Below are 19666 nucleotides of genomic sequence, written 5' to 3' on the forward strand. Positions count from 1 at the left end.
TTGGACGCATAGCGGGCCCGAGGAGGAGGGGCACGTCTCGGCCAAGCGCGCTCCCCCCACCCGGCTTTGCAGGGCTGAGCGTGGCCTCCCGGCTACACTCCTGCCCCAGACTGACAAGGACGCGCAGTCTGAGCTGGATCTTAGCGGGGGAAAAAGAGCGCCCGCCGGCTTTACTCACCGCCATGGCTGTGGGGTGTCTGGGACGCCCCCTTCCGAGGATGCCCCTGTCCTAACTCACGCGTTGGAAGGCCGGCGGTGGGGCGCGGCCCTGCGGGGACCGAGAACTGCCCGGGGCCCCGCGCGCCGCGCCCGCCGCCGCCGCCGTTCCAGATCTGCGTGCGCGCGTGCGTGAGCGCGTCCCGACCGGGCCCGCGACCCGCACCGGGGTCGGCGCCGCGGCTCAGCGCCCGGCGGGCGGCCGGGAGCGGGCGGCGAGTGGATGCGCGGCGCCCTGCCCGGTGGGCGCCTGGCCTTGCCGGAGCCGCGCGTGCCCCCCACCTGCTGAGGGTCCCAGCCGCCGCGGCCGCACAGCCCGAGCGGGCGGCGGCGGCCGGGAGCCTCCTTAGCGGAGCCCCATGATGTCAGCTGGCCCGGAGCGGCGGCCGTGCGGCGGCGGGGATGGGGCCGAGGACGCCGCGCGGCCGTCTGCACACCCCTCGCCCGGCCCGGGCCCCGGCTCACTCGCCCCGTCGCCTGGCAGCCCCGCCGCCGCCGCGGCCCAGCCGCCCGCGAGTCTGTGGCTGGAGCTTGGGCCCGCCTGCCCGAGGGCGCAGCAATGCCCGAGCGAGTCGAGCGGGCAGACGAGCGGCGACCTCGGCACCAGCAGCAGCGGCAGCGGCAGTAGCGCCGGGCTGTCCCCGGGCTCCGACTCGGACAGCAGCGGCGTGGTGTGCGGCGGCCGCGGCGGCAGCGGGGGCATGCGCGGCGCCCTATCCCGCTCCTGGAGCCTGGAGAGCCTGCGCTCGGCCACCGCCGGTAAGGGCGCAGCCGCCGCCGCCCCACGCGCCGCCGCACCCCTTCCGCTCCCCGCATCCGACCGTCTAGCGCGTTCTCTCCTTCCCCCTCGAGATGATCTCTTCCCTTGTCCTTTCCTCCTGCACTTTTTCTATTGCTCGTTTCCATCATCTGGTTCCTTGCTTCCAATTGCTTCGCTCTTCTCTTTTTCTGGGTTTTCTTCTGATTTACCAACACCACCCACTACCTCCCGTCCCTTCTTTCACCCATTTCTACCGGTAGGTTGGTTACACAGCGGAACCCTTGTCACCCCCCCTGCCCCATCCCTCCAGCCGGGCGTGTCCTCAACTTGGAAATTGAGTGTTACTGTGAGAATAGAATGTGACCCCTTGATTTGCTGTTTCCCTTGCCCAAATTGTTCTTGACCGATGGCACAGGTCTGGCTTTCGGAACTGCAGCTCCTTGACTTCTACAAAACAGAAGATAGGAGAGGGCTCGCTGGCCATGGGTGGACCAGATTCAGTGTGTTTGGTCCTGGCTCCAGGACTGCGGTTCCTAGCCAGAGTATGGGTTCTCCTCCTGGACCCTCTGGAATAGCGCAGTTTCCCTGAGATGGGATTGTTTTGGTGCTCCCTTTCTGCCCCGGGTACCAAATTCCGTGTGCAGATTGATAGGAAGACTTTAACCCTAAATATTGATTTCGTTAAGCAAGGAAACCCAATGTAATTTTATGCATGGTGACCCTTGATTAGTTGTTAAATTAAGTTCTTTATATTTTACTTCTTGGAAACATTTTATTTTTCAGCCCCTGCAGGGAGAGCTGTAAATGAAGACAGGTGCTGCCTGGAAATCTGGGAGGTAGAGCACCCATTATGCCAATGGATGGGGGTGGGTGCAGCCTGTGAAAGCTTCAGGGCTCCACACAGGCAGTGGAAACGAGGCTGTGCATTTGCCCCGGATCAGAGCAGCAGAGCCAGAGAGAAACAGGGAGGGCCATGCAGGCAGCAGGGTTGTCTTGTCCCATCCTGTCCCTGCCCCCACCTTTCCAGGACGGAGCACAGGCCCAATGGCAGAGGAGTAGAGGTTAGCTCTGTGGGTTGTAAGAGTGCCATGAATGACAGATACAGAGTTTGGACTCTGCTCTAATGTCAGTGGGTTTGGAAAAGAACAATGAAGGATGCCCAGACCCTTGCATTGAGCGCTCCATGACTCTTCATCTGCCCTGAAACAAACACATGTAACTCAGAAAGCTTGTTGGTGTATCCTCCAATGAAAAGGTAAAAAAATTTTCAGAATTCTACAGCTCTGCCTCCCTCCCATCCCAGTTCCCTTGAAACTTTCCCTCTTCTCTGGGGAGTTTTACAGCACCCAATTTAAAAGAAGCAAACTAGATAACACTGGAAGTGGGACTTTAAGCCAACTGGCAAAGGAACCCTTCCTTCTCTCTACCCAAATGCTTTTCTTCCACTTCCAAGTCAGGGGCATACCCGCTCCACCTCAGCAATGGCAAATGGGTTCAGAGAGGCTCAGGGAGGTGGATTTAGGGCCTCCATGGACTCCCTTGCCATTTCTTCTACCCCAGGGCAGGACCAAGGCAGATGGGCATGGCAGATGCCTGGGTTTATTAGACACCCCTGAGATCCAGGGACTGTCCAGGCCATGCAGAGGGAACCAAGGCAGCATGGATGAGTTTCAGAGATAGCAGCTATATGTGCATGAAGGTCTGGGGTGGCTGTGTATGTGGCTGGGATGGGGGTGAGGGGAGGCAAGGTCAAAGCTAAGGTCCAGAAAGCTTCTCCTGGAGGAACTCAGAGCTGCCCCTGCAAGGTTGGGGCAGGGTTTAAAGCAACGTGATGTTGGAAGGGTTGATGTGAGAACCTCAGACCTCACCTTCTGGCTTGTTTTGGAGACTCCGCGTGGGTAGTGTTCTGTACTAGATGTATGAACAGGTGCATGAGCCCTGTATAGCTGTGTGAGTTCATGGAGCCTGAACTCACCTGACCTCCTAGAGAAAATTTAGTCCTGCTGTCCTGAGGTGCCCATTTTATGCAATGAATGAGTTCTCTTGCCATCCTTGGGAAGAATCAAGAAAAGAGGCATTCAAATAATCTTTGGACTTGTGGTTCAGTTGAAGAAATCTGGTTAAAAGGCTGCCATGGAGGAGGACTTGATGGGAAGAAGAAAGGGCAGGTATGTTTGTTGAGCATCTTCTACATATGCCAGGCTTGAGACTCCATGTCACCTCATTAACCACATAAAAATCCACTGCTGTCCTATAATCCAGATATGAAAACAAACTCAGAGAGATGCAGTAATTTACCCAAGGCTGACCAGCTAGGTCATGCCTGACTAAAGCTTCAGGCCTGGATTAGTATGACTTAACAGAGGCCCTTTGCTGGGTTTGGAGTGGAGGCTGTGGAAAGAGGAAGGCAGCGTACTTGGGGAGGTGGGGGGTGTTTCACACATTGAAGTAATGTCTTGGCTACTTGCATGGTCACTCTTGTCTTTATTAAATAGCCAAGGCTTTTGTGTGGATCCCGGGTACCCCATTTTCAAAATGAGGGCATTGGAATCTAAGATCAAACCTCTTCTCTAATCAACTTGAAAGCTCCATGGTTCTAATCAGAGCTGTGGATTTAAGGTGGGTCTCTACTAGTGTATTGGCATTTATTGCATATTGTATTTCTGTTCAACTCATCTGAGGCTATAAGACAAAGCACATGTGTGTTGAGTGAAGCTGTGTTTCTCTCTTAAGAAAGATTAGGAATTATCAGTAAAAGATCCTTAGGAAAATCTAAGAATTATTGCTGTGATTTTTGTGCTAGAGTATATTGCTAAACATTCTAAAAGTTGTGATCAGGATCCAGAAAGGCTAGAACTTGAGGCTGGGATCACAGGTAACCTTCATGGCAGACCATTAGCCAGGGAATCCAGCAGAGAACTATAGACATACCTTGTTTCCAAAGACTTGAATTTTTAAATGTCCAGTCTTGCATTTTCCACCAAAATGTCACTTATCCTGGTTTGGAGAAGGCTTTCCTTAAAGGCAGATTCTGAAAATAAAATATAGTTGACAGAGTGGAATCTCCACAGCCCTTCTTTCTGCCCACTGTTCTCATCTCCTTCTAAGTGCCTATAGCTTCTATAGCCCTCAGCTATGCTATCACATTGCTGTTACTTGGCTAGATGTGTTGTCTCACAGGCTTAATTCTCAGCGTAGGCTTCTGGGGTTAGCAGTTCTCACTACCTGTGATTTTGCATGGTCAGTGTCATATGATTTCTTGGGAGAGAACGCATGCTACATCCACATTTCTCTGCAAGCCCCAGAGGCATCTTTCTACCTCAGAAGGGAATCAGACTTAAGAGAATTCTGTACCTCTCTTATATCATTTACTTAACACATCATGTCCCAGACACAGCACTGGGCCCTAGAGATGACAGGCAAATCATAGGGCTGTTGCCCTTAAAGGAATCGCAGCACGGAGAGAGACAGCAACAAATCATTATGATAAGGGCTCTGATAGAAATAAACCCAGTGGAATGATGTGTTGGAAGTGCCAGAGCCACTCTCAGTAGATAATTTGCTGGAAGAACTCTGAGTTCAGAAAAGTGGTCATACTCATGGTTCCAATGTGTTAGAGTGAAGGGATTCAAATTAAAATCAAGGGAGTTCCCTGGTGGTCTAGTAGTTAAGGATCCAGCATTGTCACAGCTGTGGTTCGTGTTCAGCCCTTGACCTGGTAACTTCCACATGCCAAGGGTGTGGGCACAGAAAAATCAAGGCAAAAGGTGCATAGGGTAAAGTCCAGGGGAAACCAGGCACAGGCTTCCAGGTGTCCAGTTTCATGGAACCCTAAAGACCATGCTCAGTTGTCCCAAAAACATGGTGGCAACGTGTAGGAAGTATTGCCAACCTGGGACATTCACCCAAGCCTTGAGTTCCAGAGTTTTTACTGGCATTCAGTTATTCAGGCACTCAGCAGCCCCAGGATTAACCTTAATTATTTAGTCCCCAGTCCCTCCAGAGGTTACCAAGACAGCTTAGTTCAAGGTCCCCAGCATAAATCATATCATTAGCATAAACTATCCAGCATGACCCAAAGCCCCAGATATGCAGAGGCACTCAGCAGAGAGAATATTTTAAGGACTTAGAGACTGTCTCCCAGGAGCCAGTCCTTTCCTCAGAACATGCAAGGCTTAAACATCGCCCAGCCTTTACTGCACAGAAAAGGAAGCCTGGAAGGAGGGTGCCAGACCCAACCCATTCTAGTGACAGGGAGGAAGTGATTCAGAAAAACAACAGGAGGAGGTATTGCCAGAGCCTTAAGCCTGCAAGTTAGCTGTGGTGAGGAGTGGAAGGAGCTTCCTGGAAGGAGGGCTAAGATAAACACATGCAGAGGTATAGGAAGGAATGGAACCTGTATTGATTGAGCATCTGAGGTATCATGTCAGGAATTGCAGATAGTATGGAATGAGAAGCAGAGCAAGAGATGGGGCTGCAGACAGGAAGGCCAAGCAGTGACTGCATGCAAGAAAACAGGGACTAACAATTCTCGGAGCCAGGAAAAGGGTTCCAGCCAGAAGGTTGATGTAGCCGAATTGCTTGCATACTTTTTTTCCTCCTTTCTTTATTTTTCTTAAAGTTATACAGTAAAACTTACTCTTTTGCTGTAGCAGTCTAAGAATTTTAGCACATTTAAACAGCCATGTAACCACCACCATAATCAAAATATAGAGGTTTCAGCACTCCAAAAAAATTAAAGCTGCCCTTTTGTAGTCAACCCATTCCCTGACCTCCAGTCCCTGGCTAGTCTGTTGTCCGTCTGTATGGATTTGCCTATTTCAGAATGTCATGTAAATGGAATTATATCATTTAGGCTTTTTAGGCTGGTTTCTTTTACCTGACATAATATACTTGAGGTTCATCTATGTTTTTACATGTATCAGTAGTTGTTTTTTTCTTTTTAATTGCTGAATAGTATTCCACTGAATGGATTGCCACAGTTGCTCCTTATTTCACTAATGAATGACATTTGGGTTGTTTCCAGTTTTGCCTGTTACAAATAAAACTTCTGTGAACATTATTGTATGAGTCTTTGTATGGACGTAAGTTTTTGTTTCTCTTGGGTGAATACCTAGGAGTGAATTATTGGGTTATTTGGTAAATGAATGTTTATAAGAAACTACCAAACTTTTTTCCACCATCAGAGTAAAACAGTTGCCTTTGCCTTGTCCACACTTAATATTGCCAAATTTTTAAGCTATTCTATGAGGTGTGTAAAAGCTCATTTGGTTTTAATTTGTATTTCCCTAATGACTATTGATGTTGAACATCTTTCATATGCTTATTTGCCATATTTATATCCTCTTTGCTGAAGTATGTGAATCTTTTGCCCAATTTTTATTCTTATTGGGTTTTAAGAATTCTTTATGCTATATTCTGAGCTCAAGTACTTTTGTCAGATATATGATTTACAAATATTGTTTCTAGTCTGTGGCTCCTATTTGAATTCTCTAATAGAGTAGAGGATTTTGCAGAGCAAAAATTTGTAATTTCAATGGAACCTAATTCAATGGTTTTTCTTTTATGGATCATACTTTTAGTGTTATATTCAAGAAATCTTTACCAAACCTAAGGATGCAGAGAGTTTCTCCTGTTTTCTTCAGGAAGGTTTTATAGTTTTACATGTACATTAAATTGTTTTATCCATTTACATTTGATCCATTTTGAGTTAATTTTTATACAGTATTGAGGTGAGGGTAAAGGTACTGTTTTTGCATGTACATGTTCAAATGTTGTAGCACCATTTAGCCTTTGAATTGACTTTGTACCTTTACCAAAAAACAGCTATCTATACTTGATTCTGGTCTCCTTGTTCTGTTCCACTGATGGTTTGTCCTTTGCCCAAACCACATGGTCTTGATTATTGTAGCTTTATAATATGTCTTGAAATCAGGTACATGAATCATCTCATTCTGTTCTCTTTTTCAATATTGCTTTAGATATTCTATTTTTTTTGCCTTTCCATATACATTTTAGAATCAGATTGTCATTATTTACAAAATATCTTCCGGCAGTTTTGATGTGGATTGTTTTGAATCTGTAGATCAAGTTGGGAGAACTGAAATCTTGAAAATAATAGAGTCTTCCCAGTGTATGAACATTGTACATCCATGGCTAGGAAGCCAAGCCGAGAACTCTCCACTAGATCTCACCCATAGCACTTCTAGATTTGGGCAAATTCCTGCCTTCTAAAAGTTTCCAAAATATCCTAAAGCTCCTGAACCTCCCAGAAAGTGACTTTCCTTACCGACCTGTATGTAGGCTGGAAGCGCAATCAGCCTGAGAATCTGGCCGCTTTTCCCAAGAGGGCTTTGTGAACACTGGCTCCATGAAGTCAACCTTGGCTCCTTACAAGGGTCTAGTTGTATTTGACTATAAACTGGTATCATTCTCAGATATGACATTCCAAGCAGGGCTTTGGTTGTACAGCCAAAGTTCCAAGTAGTCCTCCTGTTGACAAGAAGGACAGATTCTTATCGAACCTATGCAAATAATTATGTTGCTTCAAAAATAAGAATACTCAGAGATTTTATATTCTGGATGGCTCAGACAGGGGGGAAAAAGATATCTTTTACAGATGTTTTCATTTAACTTTACAAAAGTGGAGCCTACTAAAAGGCAATTTATGAGTTAAGGACAATGTAAGAGGAACAAAAGGAAATAGAACATTAAAGTGAAAGATCTGATGAGAATTCATAAAAAGAATATTGCAATGGACATTTGGAAATTTAATTGTTTCCTCAGTGTGCAAAACAAGATAATGAAGTCAATTCAAAAATTTTAGATGTCATAATTATAAACATAATGATTAACCCTATTGTCAAAGAAGGCCATTAACAGAGGAACATTTACAGAGGAATCTGTACAGAGGAACATTTACAGAGGAATCTGTACAGAGGACAATATATTTACAGAGGAAAAAAACTTCAGATATATAATAATACTGACAAAATTATATTTTGAATATGCCAGTATACAGTTAGGATATACCAAAAATGTCTAAATAGAGAGGCAGTAAGTTTGGAGCAGGTCTATATATTGACACCTGTATATTAATAAAATCCCATAAGTGATAAGAATCCCCAGTTGAAAACCACTGGCCTACAAGATGCTAGATTCAAATTTTAAAAGTACATTTGCAACCATGTTAACATTTTTAAATTACAGTTGACCTTTGCACAATGTCAGGGTTAATCCACAAAAGTTTATAGTTAGCCCTTTGTATCCATGGTTCCTCAGCATCTGCTTATTCAACAAATCATGGACCATGTACTACTGTAGTATTTACTATTGAAAAAAATCCAAGTACAAGTGGACTCACAGAGTTCAAACCCATGTTGTTCCAGGGTCAACTGTAAATGAAATTATGACTGATAACACTATACAGTTATTGTATGATAACTGATAACACTATACAGTTATTGTATGATATCAGAAAACGTGGCACTAGGACTCCAAAAGTAGAGACACATCATGGACCGCAAGGACATATTGGCAGTTCTCTAGGAACTTTCCATACAGTATGCAGTTTCTGAAATATTTATGTTAGCATTTTACCCTTTCAAATATAACCTAGGGAAAGCCATTCAACTCTTCTGACTTGACAGCTTCTCATTTTATTCATCAGTATCAAATATACCTAAATATTTCTAGCACTTGTCTTTTTTACAAAGTGAAAGAATATATGCTTTATGATTGTCAGGGGTTCCCTGGCAAGTCACAAAGACAGTTTTAGGTGCAAAAGTCATCGTTTAGGATTTAATTTTGGAAAGGCAAAATGTCAAAAATTGTCAGGAGATTTGAACACTGATGAAGATAGGATCATGGTTACTGAAAACAATACTTGGGTAACTTTTTTTTTTTTTTTTTTTGTCTTTTTGCCTTTTTTCTAGGGCCGCTCCCGCCGCATATGGAGGTTCCCAGGCTAGGGGTCAAATCAGAGCTGTAGCCACTGGCCTAGACCACAGCCACAGCAACTCAGGATCCGAGCCGTGTCTGCATCCTACACCACAGCTCACAGCAACACCGGATCCTTAACCCACTGAGCAAGGCCAGGGATTGAACCCGCAACCTCATGGTTCCTAGTTGGATTCGTTAACCACTGTGCTACAATGGGAACTCCTTGGCTAACTTTTTAATAAAATATTTCTAAAATAAACATGATTGGAAAGAACCTTAGCTCTTTCCTAACCAAGAGACTTGTTTTCTTAAATAATTAAAGACATAACAAAGTCAACATAAAGCACAAGGAATGATTTTGATACTACATACAATCTCTACTATGTAGGCAAAGTCCACAGAAAGCAATGAATAACCTTTTACAATCTCTTATTAGGAGCAGACCAGTAATCTAAGAAAATCTTGTCATTAACAGAGAGAAAAACAGATTCTCTTTTTATAAGCATAATATTTGATACTAAAGTTCGTTTTTAAAATCTTATTTAAAACCCCATCAACTTTGACCATGACAAGAATTCCTTTACAACTTTTTCTATGTCCCTTATAGCACAACTTCTTGAAGTAGAAAAAGCAAACAATGATTAACAGACCCAACTATATACAGCTCTCATAGCATATAAAAATTAAAAGCAAGAGTATGTAAACATATTTATTGATCAGTGATGCAGTATTCTATTTTTTTTTTTTTTTGGTCTTTTTGCTATTTCTTTGGGCTGCTCCCGCGGCATATGGAGGTTCCCAGGCTAGGGGTCCAATCGGAGCTGTGGCCACCGGCCTACGCCAGAGCCACAGCAACTCAGGATCTGAGCCGCATCTGCAACCTACACCACAGCTCACGGCAACGCCGGATCGTTAACCCACTGAGCAAGGGCAGGGATCGAACCCGCAACCTCATGGTTCCTAGTCGGATTCGTTAACCACTGCGCCCCGACGGAAACTCCAGTATTCTATTTTATTGAAATGCACTAGATACCTATTGAATATCTATTGATTAACTCCAGGGTTAAATTACTTAGGGCTCTTAGGAATTATCTTCAAGCTGACATACTTCCTGTTGAAAGTTTGTCCGAATTCAATTTGGTGAAACACAAATGTACATTATTTATAGTCCTAAACACTGAGTAGAAATAATGCTAGTTTATACAACCAATAAGCCCATGTAAGTTTGGGAAGGACATACCCAAGCAAAATTAAAACCTATACATATATTATTTAATACTAATAATTATATAGCACAGAGAAAACAGCACTGTTTATTAAACTAAATATGAAGCTAGTCTTATTTTTCAAAATTTTACCTAAATTATGTGAACTTGAATACTTAAAACATTTCTGAGTTAGTTTCTGTCAGAATACCTCTGTTTTTTCACATTGAAAATATTTGAGATTCAATTTCCTTAACTTTTGGTAGTTTTAGGAATATTCAATTTTATATAAATCCTTATTTATTTTTAGACTAATCAGAATTGAACTTCTTTACAAGATTTTATAATCTAATTTGGTAATACTACCTGGAGTTAAGAAAACATTACACATGCACAGTGAGAGAGAAAGACCTTTCTGAATTATAAACATGTACAGACATAGAAAGAGAAAACTTAAAGCTTCAATTATAAAATGTCAGCCATGGGTCAGACATGACCAGGGAAATACAAAACTCATCTGTCCAGACATCCACTTCCATCTAAGCATGGAATTCTTAATTGATTTGAACCTAAGGTAGGCAAATAAACAGAAAACTAACAAATCAGATTCTCTGTCATCTTCCACTCAGCAGAAACAAGATCTCTATAAATCATTCATCTGTTGACAGAGATCATCAAATGGTCAGTCCATGAAACCCAAAGAATCCAGCTCTAGAAATCAAGTAAGTACTCAGAAGGAATCAAAATCAAATCCTTGGGGTGCCTGTTATGGCCAAGAGAATCAGCAGTGTCTTGGGAGCCCTGGGATGTGGGTTGGATCTGCAGCCCAGCACAGTGGGTTAAGGATCTGGTGTTGCCACATCTGTGACTTAGGTCAAGACTGCAGCTCAGATCCGATCCCTGGCCTGGGAGCTCCATATCCTGAAGGGTGACCAAAAATGGGGAAAAAAACAAAAACCCTTGCCATACATGTCCGGAGCACTAGACAGGGAGTGGGACACAGTGGTTGGTCCCCCATAACCAGCCAATTGGAGAGGCTCATCACCCAGGTGGTATAAGCAGGGATCCAGGCAAGGTCTGGCTTCTGTGTAAGTCATAGCACTAAAACTGCCGGAGACAGGATGTGCTGGGCAACTGAGGAGATGGTTTTACTCGGCTGTTGCAATAGGGAAGATACCCTTTAAAGGGGAAAGTCTCAAAGAAGTGGGAGGAAACTTGGGCTTTTTATAGAGCAAGGGATTCACTGAGAAGGGTGTAAGTGGTCTTATCTCAGGATGTGGAGAGTAGGGTGGTCCTTTGTGGCTAGCTTTGCGGAAGGTCATCAAAGGAGGGGGATTCCTCTGTTTTCTGGGAACACAGAACTCAGCTAGAGTTAACATTGTCAGAACTGTACCCTCTTCGTCTATTTTTGGAAAAAATTTGTGCAGGCTTGGAATTATTTTTTGTTTTTTAATGTTTGGTAGGATTCAAAGTGAAGCTGTCTGGGCCTGGAGGACTTTGTTGTTGTTGTTTTTACTATAAATTCAGTTCCTTTCATAGATACAGGATTATTCAGGGTATGGACCTTTTTGATAGTTAAGTATCTTTTAAGAGTTGGACCATTTCAACTAAGCTGTTGAATATATGGGCATAAAGAATTCATAGTATTCCCTATTACATTTTAATGTGTTTAGAGTCTGTTCTCTTTTATTATTGTTATTGGTAATTTGTATATTCTTTCTTTTTTATTTTTCAGTTGGTCTGACTGGAGGTTTATCAATACAATTGTATTGAACTTGCAAAGAACCAACTTTGGTTTCATTGATTTTTCTCTTTTTTTTTAAATTTTTTTAATTTTTTTAATTTTTTTTAATTTCATTGATTTCTTCTCTTATCTTTATTATTTCCCACCTTATTCTTTCTTTGGGTTTATTCTGTTCTCTTTCTAGTTTCCTAAGATATAAGTATAGACAACTGATTTAAGACCTTTCTTTTCTAATAGAAGGATTTAAACCTATAAATCTTCCTCTAAGCAATGCTTGAACTGTATCTCAGAGATTTGGTGGGGTTTTTTAATTTTATTGGAGTATAGTTGACTTACAATGTTGTATTAGTTTCAGGTGTAGACGAAAGTGTTTCACAAATTTTCATGTTAGATTTTAATTTTTGTCCAATTAAAAATATTAATTTCCCTTATGAATTTCTCTTTTATCTATAGATTATTTAGAATGTGTTTTTAATTTCCAAATTTGGGCAGAAGGGGATTTTTCCCAAATATCTTTTATTGATTTTTGGTTTAATTTAGTTTGGTCAGAGAACATGTTTTGTATGGTTTAGTTCCTTTAAATTTTTTTTTTAATTTTCTGGCTGTGCCTGTGGCATATGGAAATTCCCAGGCCAGGGATTGAATATGAGTCACAGCTGAAACCTATGCAGCTGCAGTAATGCCGGATCCCTTAACCCACTGCACTGGGCCAGCTTTGAACCTGGGCCTCTGTAGCAACCCAAGCCACTGAATCAGATTCTTAACCCACTGCACTGCAAAGGGAACTCCTCCTTTAAAAAACTTTAAGCTTTTATTGCATGGCTCAGAATATCTATCTTGGTTAACGTTGAGTGCAAATTCCACTAGAAATGTCATTTTACCATATAAAATACAATAACAAGTATAGTCCACCATGAATTGGGCACTGAGATGCCAGGTGTTGGTGACATTGATTAAGATGCCAAATGAGAGTAACAATCAAGCCTTTAATCATTCACTAGGTAGTGTAAGCAAGAGGAGAGAGTGCAGGCTCCCACAGTGTTCCATTTTCCCACCTGTCAGGACAGACGGGAAGAGTGTCTCACTGCAGAGAGAGCCCAGAACAGAAGACCCCTGCTGGCATGGCCAGGGCACCAGGGGTGGGAGACTGGGTAAGAGAGGAGAAAAGGGTCTTCAAGCTTTGCCCACATGAGGCAATCTCAGCCTAAGCACCTGAGTAAGACCTTGGCTGCAGACCCAAGTAAAGAGGTCTCCTAATAAAGATACCTGGGCTAGGGGTGCAGCTCTGTGTAGGGGCATGGCCGGCCATGGGGCCTGAGGCCTGACTCTAACCCCCTCTGAGACTTTAGTGCATCGGCTGTGCATCCAGTCCACTGTGGAAAAGGCAGCTTTCCCTGGTAAAAGTCTCTGTAATTGCCTCTGGTCAGACCTGAAAGATCACACTTAGGTTTTCATCCAGGAGCTGGACTCCTTAGTATTTTGTGGTTATATAAGCAAGATAGGATGGTGGCCATTGACTAAAACACTAAGAGTGAGGCAAGACTTGAAAGTAAACTTCTCCTTGTTGAGTAGAAGGTGTTGTCCAGACTTGGTGATAGATTGGTGTCATAGGTTGGGTTTCCAGGGAAACAACCTCAGACAGAATTGAGAGCATGGGATGTTAATTGGAGTGTCTTTGGGGGAGTTCCTGCTGTGGCACAGTGGATTAATGATCTGGCTTGTCTCTGGCATTGCCCGTTCGGTCCCTGGCCCATCACAGTTAAGGATCTGGCTCTGGCATTACCCCAGCTATTGCTTAGGTCACAGATGTGGCTTGGATTAGATCCCTGAGCTGGGAACTTCCATATGCCACAAGTTCGGCCAAAAAAGGGAAAAAAAAAAAAAAAAAAAAAAAGAATGTCTTTGGGAAACATGAAGGGAGAGAAGGAAAGGAGTGGTGGGCAAAGGTAGAAATCCAGCTATGATGCAGATCCAGTAACAGCCATGGCCAACTTCACAGGTCTTCAGGAGCTTAGAGTAGCCGTTAAGAGTTGTCTCAACTTGGACCAGGATGGCTAGGCCTTTATCCTTCCACATCAGTTGACTGGGGACCACCAAGGGGCAGCACCTTGGGTATGGTGGCACTCTGAAGTTGCAGCAGTCTCTGAGGACACTGTCACTGAAGGCTCCTTGTCATCAGTTTCCAGCATCAAGGCAACTTCTCACAGAGAGCAAAAAAGAGAGGTACCTTAACTCCCAGGCATTTGACGTGGGTGCCCATGGTGGGTGGAGATGCCCTCAGTGAGGTAAGTCTAGGACCAATAGGTTTAGGTAGGAAGATGCTGAGTTTAGTTCTGGACATGTTGACAACTTAGGAACCAATTAACAGTGAAGAGCAGGTCTCTTTTTTCTGAGTGCACAAGGAATTCGTTGTGTTAATTGTGTTTTATTTTCTGTATATGCTCTGATATCCTGGGGCCTTGCTGACATGAGAGAGAATGCCCCTCCAGGGCCAGCTAGTTCCTGGAGCCCATGCTCTTTGAATGCAGGCAAGCCAGTCCAGAGCCCACACCCCCTTTACTGGCCTCTCACACTCAATGACACTATCCCTTATGCTAATCCCTCCAGGGTCAGGGCCAGATGGCTAGGACAGGCTCTACACCCCAGAACCCACTGGAGTGATTCAAACTGGCTAATCTTGCCTTTCCCACTGAGATCACAGTAAAGGCTTGGGCCCAAGTTTCCCCCTCCCTATGCCTCCTGACTCACCCTGGTACTTCCCCTTTGGCCCTGCATGCCATGAAATATGCCATGTTTCATATTTCTAGAGAACTCAGTATAAACTTCTTCCTTCATGGCAGTCATTTCTGTGCCTGCATGTCTTACTGTACCTGACCAAAACAAATCCTGGGTCCATTTTTTTGGCCATGCTCATGGCATGCAGCAGTTCCCAGGGCAGGGATAAAACCTGAACCACAGCAATGACAACCCTGAGCTCTTAACCTGCTGCACCACCAGGAAACTCCTCTGAGTACATTTTAAAATACTAACTTAGGTAATCTAGACATCTTTGTACCCACTCTGCTGTCAGTCGTTGAAAGAACACACCTGAGAGGATGCAGATGCGGAAGATAAAGAAGTGTTATTTTAATTAAGAATTGTTCTATTTAATGCTCACAACAGGCTTCTTTTATAAGAAAAACAGGAGCTCACGATCTACTAAGTGGGGATTGCATCACACTGCTGCTTAATTAGGTAACTTGGAATTGACCTCTGGTCTCTCAGCTTACCTTGTTTCAGCCATTTCACCTGCACCTGATCTGAAATGCTTATTTGGTCTCTGTTGAACAGTGAGAAACTTGCTGCATGGGGAGGAGGTCCAAGGCAGTTACTTTGAAAGCCAGACTAGAAACACTTATCCCAGAGTGAAGCCTAGAGCACCAGTCATGAGTAATGCCAAGTGGAAAAGAGATCCAAAGTCACATACCTTTGGAGAAGGCAGGTTCAACATCTCAGAACTTGTGATTTTCTTATCTGCCTTGTAGCACTTTCAGAGTTCATTTGACTTCAGAATTTGGGGAGGGGGGCACGTTTATATTTGAGGAACATGCTTGGGAGATGCTGAACTTGAGCTTCTGTTTCTTACTTGTACTCACACCTGCACTGTGGGATGCACAAGCCTTCTTGGGCTCCAAGTTCAGTGCTAGGGATAGTTAGATAGTCAGGTTAGGAGTTATAAAGGAGCCTTCAGAATTATGCTCACTGAAATCAGCCAATAATAGTGCCAGCAAATAATTCATTTTGAGGGAAGGAGGCAGATGAAGGCAGATGTAGAAACACTCCAGAAAGTTTTAAAAAACAATATGAACAGCTCTCTGTGAATCCAAAAGTCCTAAGAACCTGAGTTGTGTTAAGATACACTAAGAAAAAGATGGGACCTGTAGATAGGAGGCAGTGATGTAAAATGAGAGCTATGAGCTTAAGCAAAAGAAGAGACATGACTTAAGAGAGCTGAGATGCAGCCTGGTCCGCACAGAGCCTGAGGATCAGGCAGTAGTCGGGGGTTGAGGGCGGCTCATTGCTGCTTTTCTCTGTGCCCACTTCCTTCTCTGTCTGCTATGGAAAGCTCCAGGTTGCCGGAGCAGCCCACATGTCCAAGGTCACCAGTTGCAGTCTGTCCACATGAAGAGACCAAGTCTCTCTCATTCCCATTCTAGATTCTTTTTTTTTTTTTGAAGACTTTTTTTTTTAATTATTTCCCCAATATAATTTTTTTCTACTGTACAGCATGGTGACCCAGTTACACATACATGTACACCTTCTATTTTCTCACATTATCATGCTCCATCATAAGTGACTAGACATAGTTCCCAGTGCTACACAGCAGGATCTCATTGCTAATCCATTTCAAAGGCAATAGTTTGTATCTGTTAACCCCAAGCTCCCTAACCACCCCACTCCCTCCCCCTCCCCCCTTGTCAACCACAAGTCTATTCTCCATGTCCATGATCTTTTTTTCCTGTGGAAAGTTTCATCTGTGCCATATATTAGATTCCAGATATAGGTGATATCAAAAGGTATTTGTCTTTCTCTTGCTGGCTTATTTCACTCAGTATGAGAGTCTCTAGTTCCATCCACGTTGCTGCAAATGGCATTATTTTGTTCTTTTTTATGGCTGAGTTAGTATTCCATTGTGTATATATTCCACATCTTCCTAATCCAATCATCTTTCGATGGACATTTGGGTCATTTCCATGTCTTGGCTGTTGTGAATAGTGCTTCAATGAACATGCGGGTGCATGTGTCTTTTTTAAGGAAAGTTTTGTGTGGGTATATGCCCAAGAGTGGGACTGTTGGGTCATATAGTAGTTCTATGTATAGATTTCTAAGGTATCTCCATACTGTTCTCCATAGTGGCTGTACCAGCTTATATTCCCATCAACAGTGCAGGAGGGTTCCCTTTTCTCCACAACCCCTCCAGCATTTGTTATTTGTGGCCTTACTAATGATGGCCATTCTGACTGCTGTGAGGTGGTATCTCATGGTAGTTTTGATTCTAGATTCTTAAGGAGGACCCATGTGTAATTGTCTGATGCCAGCACAATCACAGTTGCCTCTGGGCTGGGCAGTCAGATGTTCCAAGAAGTATGTACTGCGAGGGAGTTTCTAGTCTGGTTTAAAGAGATGCTATTTATACACAGGAAGCTGTGAAGACACCAATTGCTAGAAAGCATGGCTCAGACACGACTGCTAAGATGGTCAAAGCAAGAGAGGCTCCTTGAAGGCTGGCAAGGTTGGCTCCAGGGGGTCTGAGCTGCAGTGGTGTGGAAGTGTAGCTGTTCTATGCTCAGGAGGCAGAAGGATAGGCATGGACCACAGGACAGAGCTCGGGACCCTCCCCCAACAAGAGGGACAGACTGGTTTGGGGTCCAGGGAGACAAACTGTATATTCTCCTTAGGTCCATGCTCCATTTCATCAGTGCTTCTGCCTCAAGTTCAGGCTGCAGCCATCTCCCTGAGAAAGCAGGTTTATAAAGGGGCTAGATGACAGGTGAAATTCAGGGAAAATAATTGGCAGGAGGTGTTTCATAATTATTTGCATGCACCTGCTCTCCCAGTGCCCCTCCTGCTTCTTGCAGTTCAGTAAGCTCTCCAGCAGTCCCCTCCCCTTGCTTCCCTCCCTCAGCACCATCAGGTGGGCTGCAAGAGTGGAGGTGAGGAGGCTGGGGGAGCATTTCCCAGCCCTGAGCAAGCAGCAAGCAGGGGGAAGAAGGAGGCTCATTCAGCATATTGTCAGCCATCTCAACCACACAGGAAGCAGACTCTGATGTACTTCCCACATGTATTCCTTCTGATGTATCTACCTTGGTACTCCAGCAGCCCCATGACCTGTGACTATCTATGCCTGACTGGGCTGCAAAGGGCTGAGCCTTCCCTGGCCTGGGCCTGCCTTGTCCTGCTGGTGCTGGGCACCAGAGTCTGGGAGCCATGCTGCACAGTCCTGGCCACAGACTCACCTGTGCATGAGCTCAGAGAGATGCTATGGGAGGTCAGAAGGCAGTCCAGTATCCCTGATTCCAGAAGGGGCTCCTCCAAAGACCTGAACAATAATGGATCTCCTTCCTTGTGGAGTGACCTTTCCATTTTGATGCTGCTCCTCCCTGGGGTCCGGGGCAGAGCCTGCAAACCCTCAGCATTGGGCATTATGAGCTACATCAGGGCCACATTGGCTGTGGGATTTTAATGGGAAAGCAGTTTGTGAATGTAGTGAAAGATATGGATTAATGTGCTAAATATCAAATCTGATCCTCTAATTAATTTTAAAAGAAATGGCCCATGGGCAGCATTGTGAAGGACACTGGGCTGGGGTGTTGGGATCCCAGTTGTGCCTCTTACTGTGACAAAGCCGACAAGTGAACTGATTCTCTGCCCTCAGGGGTCTCATCTGTAAATTCAAAACTGTAACATGATTCTGAGGGTTTTCATTAGGATTCATTGGAGTTCATGTGTGTAAGGTTCCTAATTTACTGCCTAGCACAGAGGGAGTAGATAGATGCTCGATAAATTTATGGAGGAAATGACTGAATTGGGGATAGGAAAACAAGTCAGATAAGCCTCTGTGGATGAGTAAGTCAGTCTGTGCCCCACTGAGCACCCAAGGAGGCTGGCTGCCCACTGGCCACAGGCTCAACCAGGAGAGACCAGAGGCAAGAGAGGCTCCTCTCACTCTTCGGCCCTGACAGCCGGCCCAGGGGGTCCCCAAGGAGCCTGCTCAGACTCAAGACTTCCTGTCGGCCTTGGAGCCCAGAGCTCCTAGCTCAGGCTGCATCCAAGTAGACAGTGGAAGATCCCTTGAAGCATCTCAGGAGGCTGGAAAGGAGGATCACCTATGAAGTTTCAATACATGGACACAAAAAAGTGAAATTGGATCTGGGATTTAGGAGATTTTAAGAACTATTCATGATTTTTATTATTGCAAAAATAATGTATGATCGTTATAGAAATTTTAGAAAAAAGTCACTTGAAAGCTCCCAACCCAGAAACCTTTGCTATTAACATTATGGGGTATATTTGGCCAAACTTTATTCTGTGTATAATCTTTTCACTAATGAAATGGAGCTCTTACTGTATGTTTTGTTTCATGACCTGTTTCTCACACACACACTTACAGTATGTTGTGGGTTTCTCCAAATGTCATTAAATATTCCTCAACAATATTATTTTCATGGCTACATGTTAGTCCATTTTATGGACATGTCATGGTATTTTTAGTTAATGTACTCATGTTGAACATTTAGGTTGTTTTATAAGTTTTTAGTATTTCAGACACTTTAATAGGTATCTTTATATTCTTTCATGATTATTGTTTTCTTAAGATAAACTTCTAGAAATGAATTTGTGGAATCAAAACGTATATAAAATTTGAAGGCTTCCAATAAGTTTGAATTATATTTTTATTGTAGTTTTTTATTCACTTTTTGGTGTGAATCCCTAGAACAGGATTATCCTCTATAATTTCAATAACGAATTAGACCTGGTATGTTTGTGTTAGAAAAATATGCTATATCCCTAAAGCATATCCCTATATGCTATTCTGTAAGAAACCTTACTGCTATTCTGCAAGATATCCCTATAAATATCTTGTAGAATATCAATGAACATTTCCTGAGGAGTTCCCATTGTGGCTCAGCACATTAAGGACCTGACGTAGTCTCTATGAGGATGCAGATTCAATCCCTGGCCTTAGTGTGTTAAAGATCCAGTGTTGATGCAAGCTGTAGCACAGGTCATAAATGCAACTTGGATCCAGTATTGCTGTGG

At 43.9% G+C, this 19666-nt stretch overlaps 1 protein-coding gene across 5 annotated transcripts in view; it reads left to right on the forward strand.

Annotated features, from left to right (window-relative positions):
- The window catches only part of ARHGEF4 (Rho guanine nucleotide exchange factor 4), a 259221-nt gene that overhangs the window by 178043 nt on the left and 61512 nt on the right, over nt 1–19666 (forward strand). Inside the window, exons 1-2 of one of the 5 annotated variants that reach the window (XM_085000217.1) lie at nt 386–435; nt 911–975. The exons of 2 other annotated variants lie outside the window; for them this stretch is intronic. In XM_085000217.1, coding sequence (XP_084856343.1) covers nt 918–975 — 58 coding nt within the window. In that variant the 5' untranslated portion in view covers nt 386–435; nt 911–917. Of the gene's footprint in view, nt 1–385; nt 976–19666 lie in introns of those variants that run through there. 2 more of the 5 variants (XM_085000215.1, XM_021075744.2) reach the window with 2 other exon arrangements.

The sequence above is a fragment of the Sus scrofa genome, chromosome 15 (assembly GCF_054392235.1).
Source record: "Sus scrofa isolate SSC_HxYL_T2T_F1_AM1 chromosome 15, Sscrofa_HxYL_maternal_Yorkshire_Landrace_v2.0, whole genome shotgun sequence".
Lineage (NCBI taxonomy): Eukaryota > Metazoa > Chordata > Mammalia > Artiodactyla > Suidae > Sus > Sus scrofa.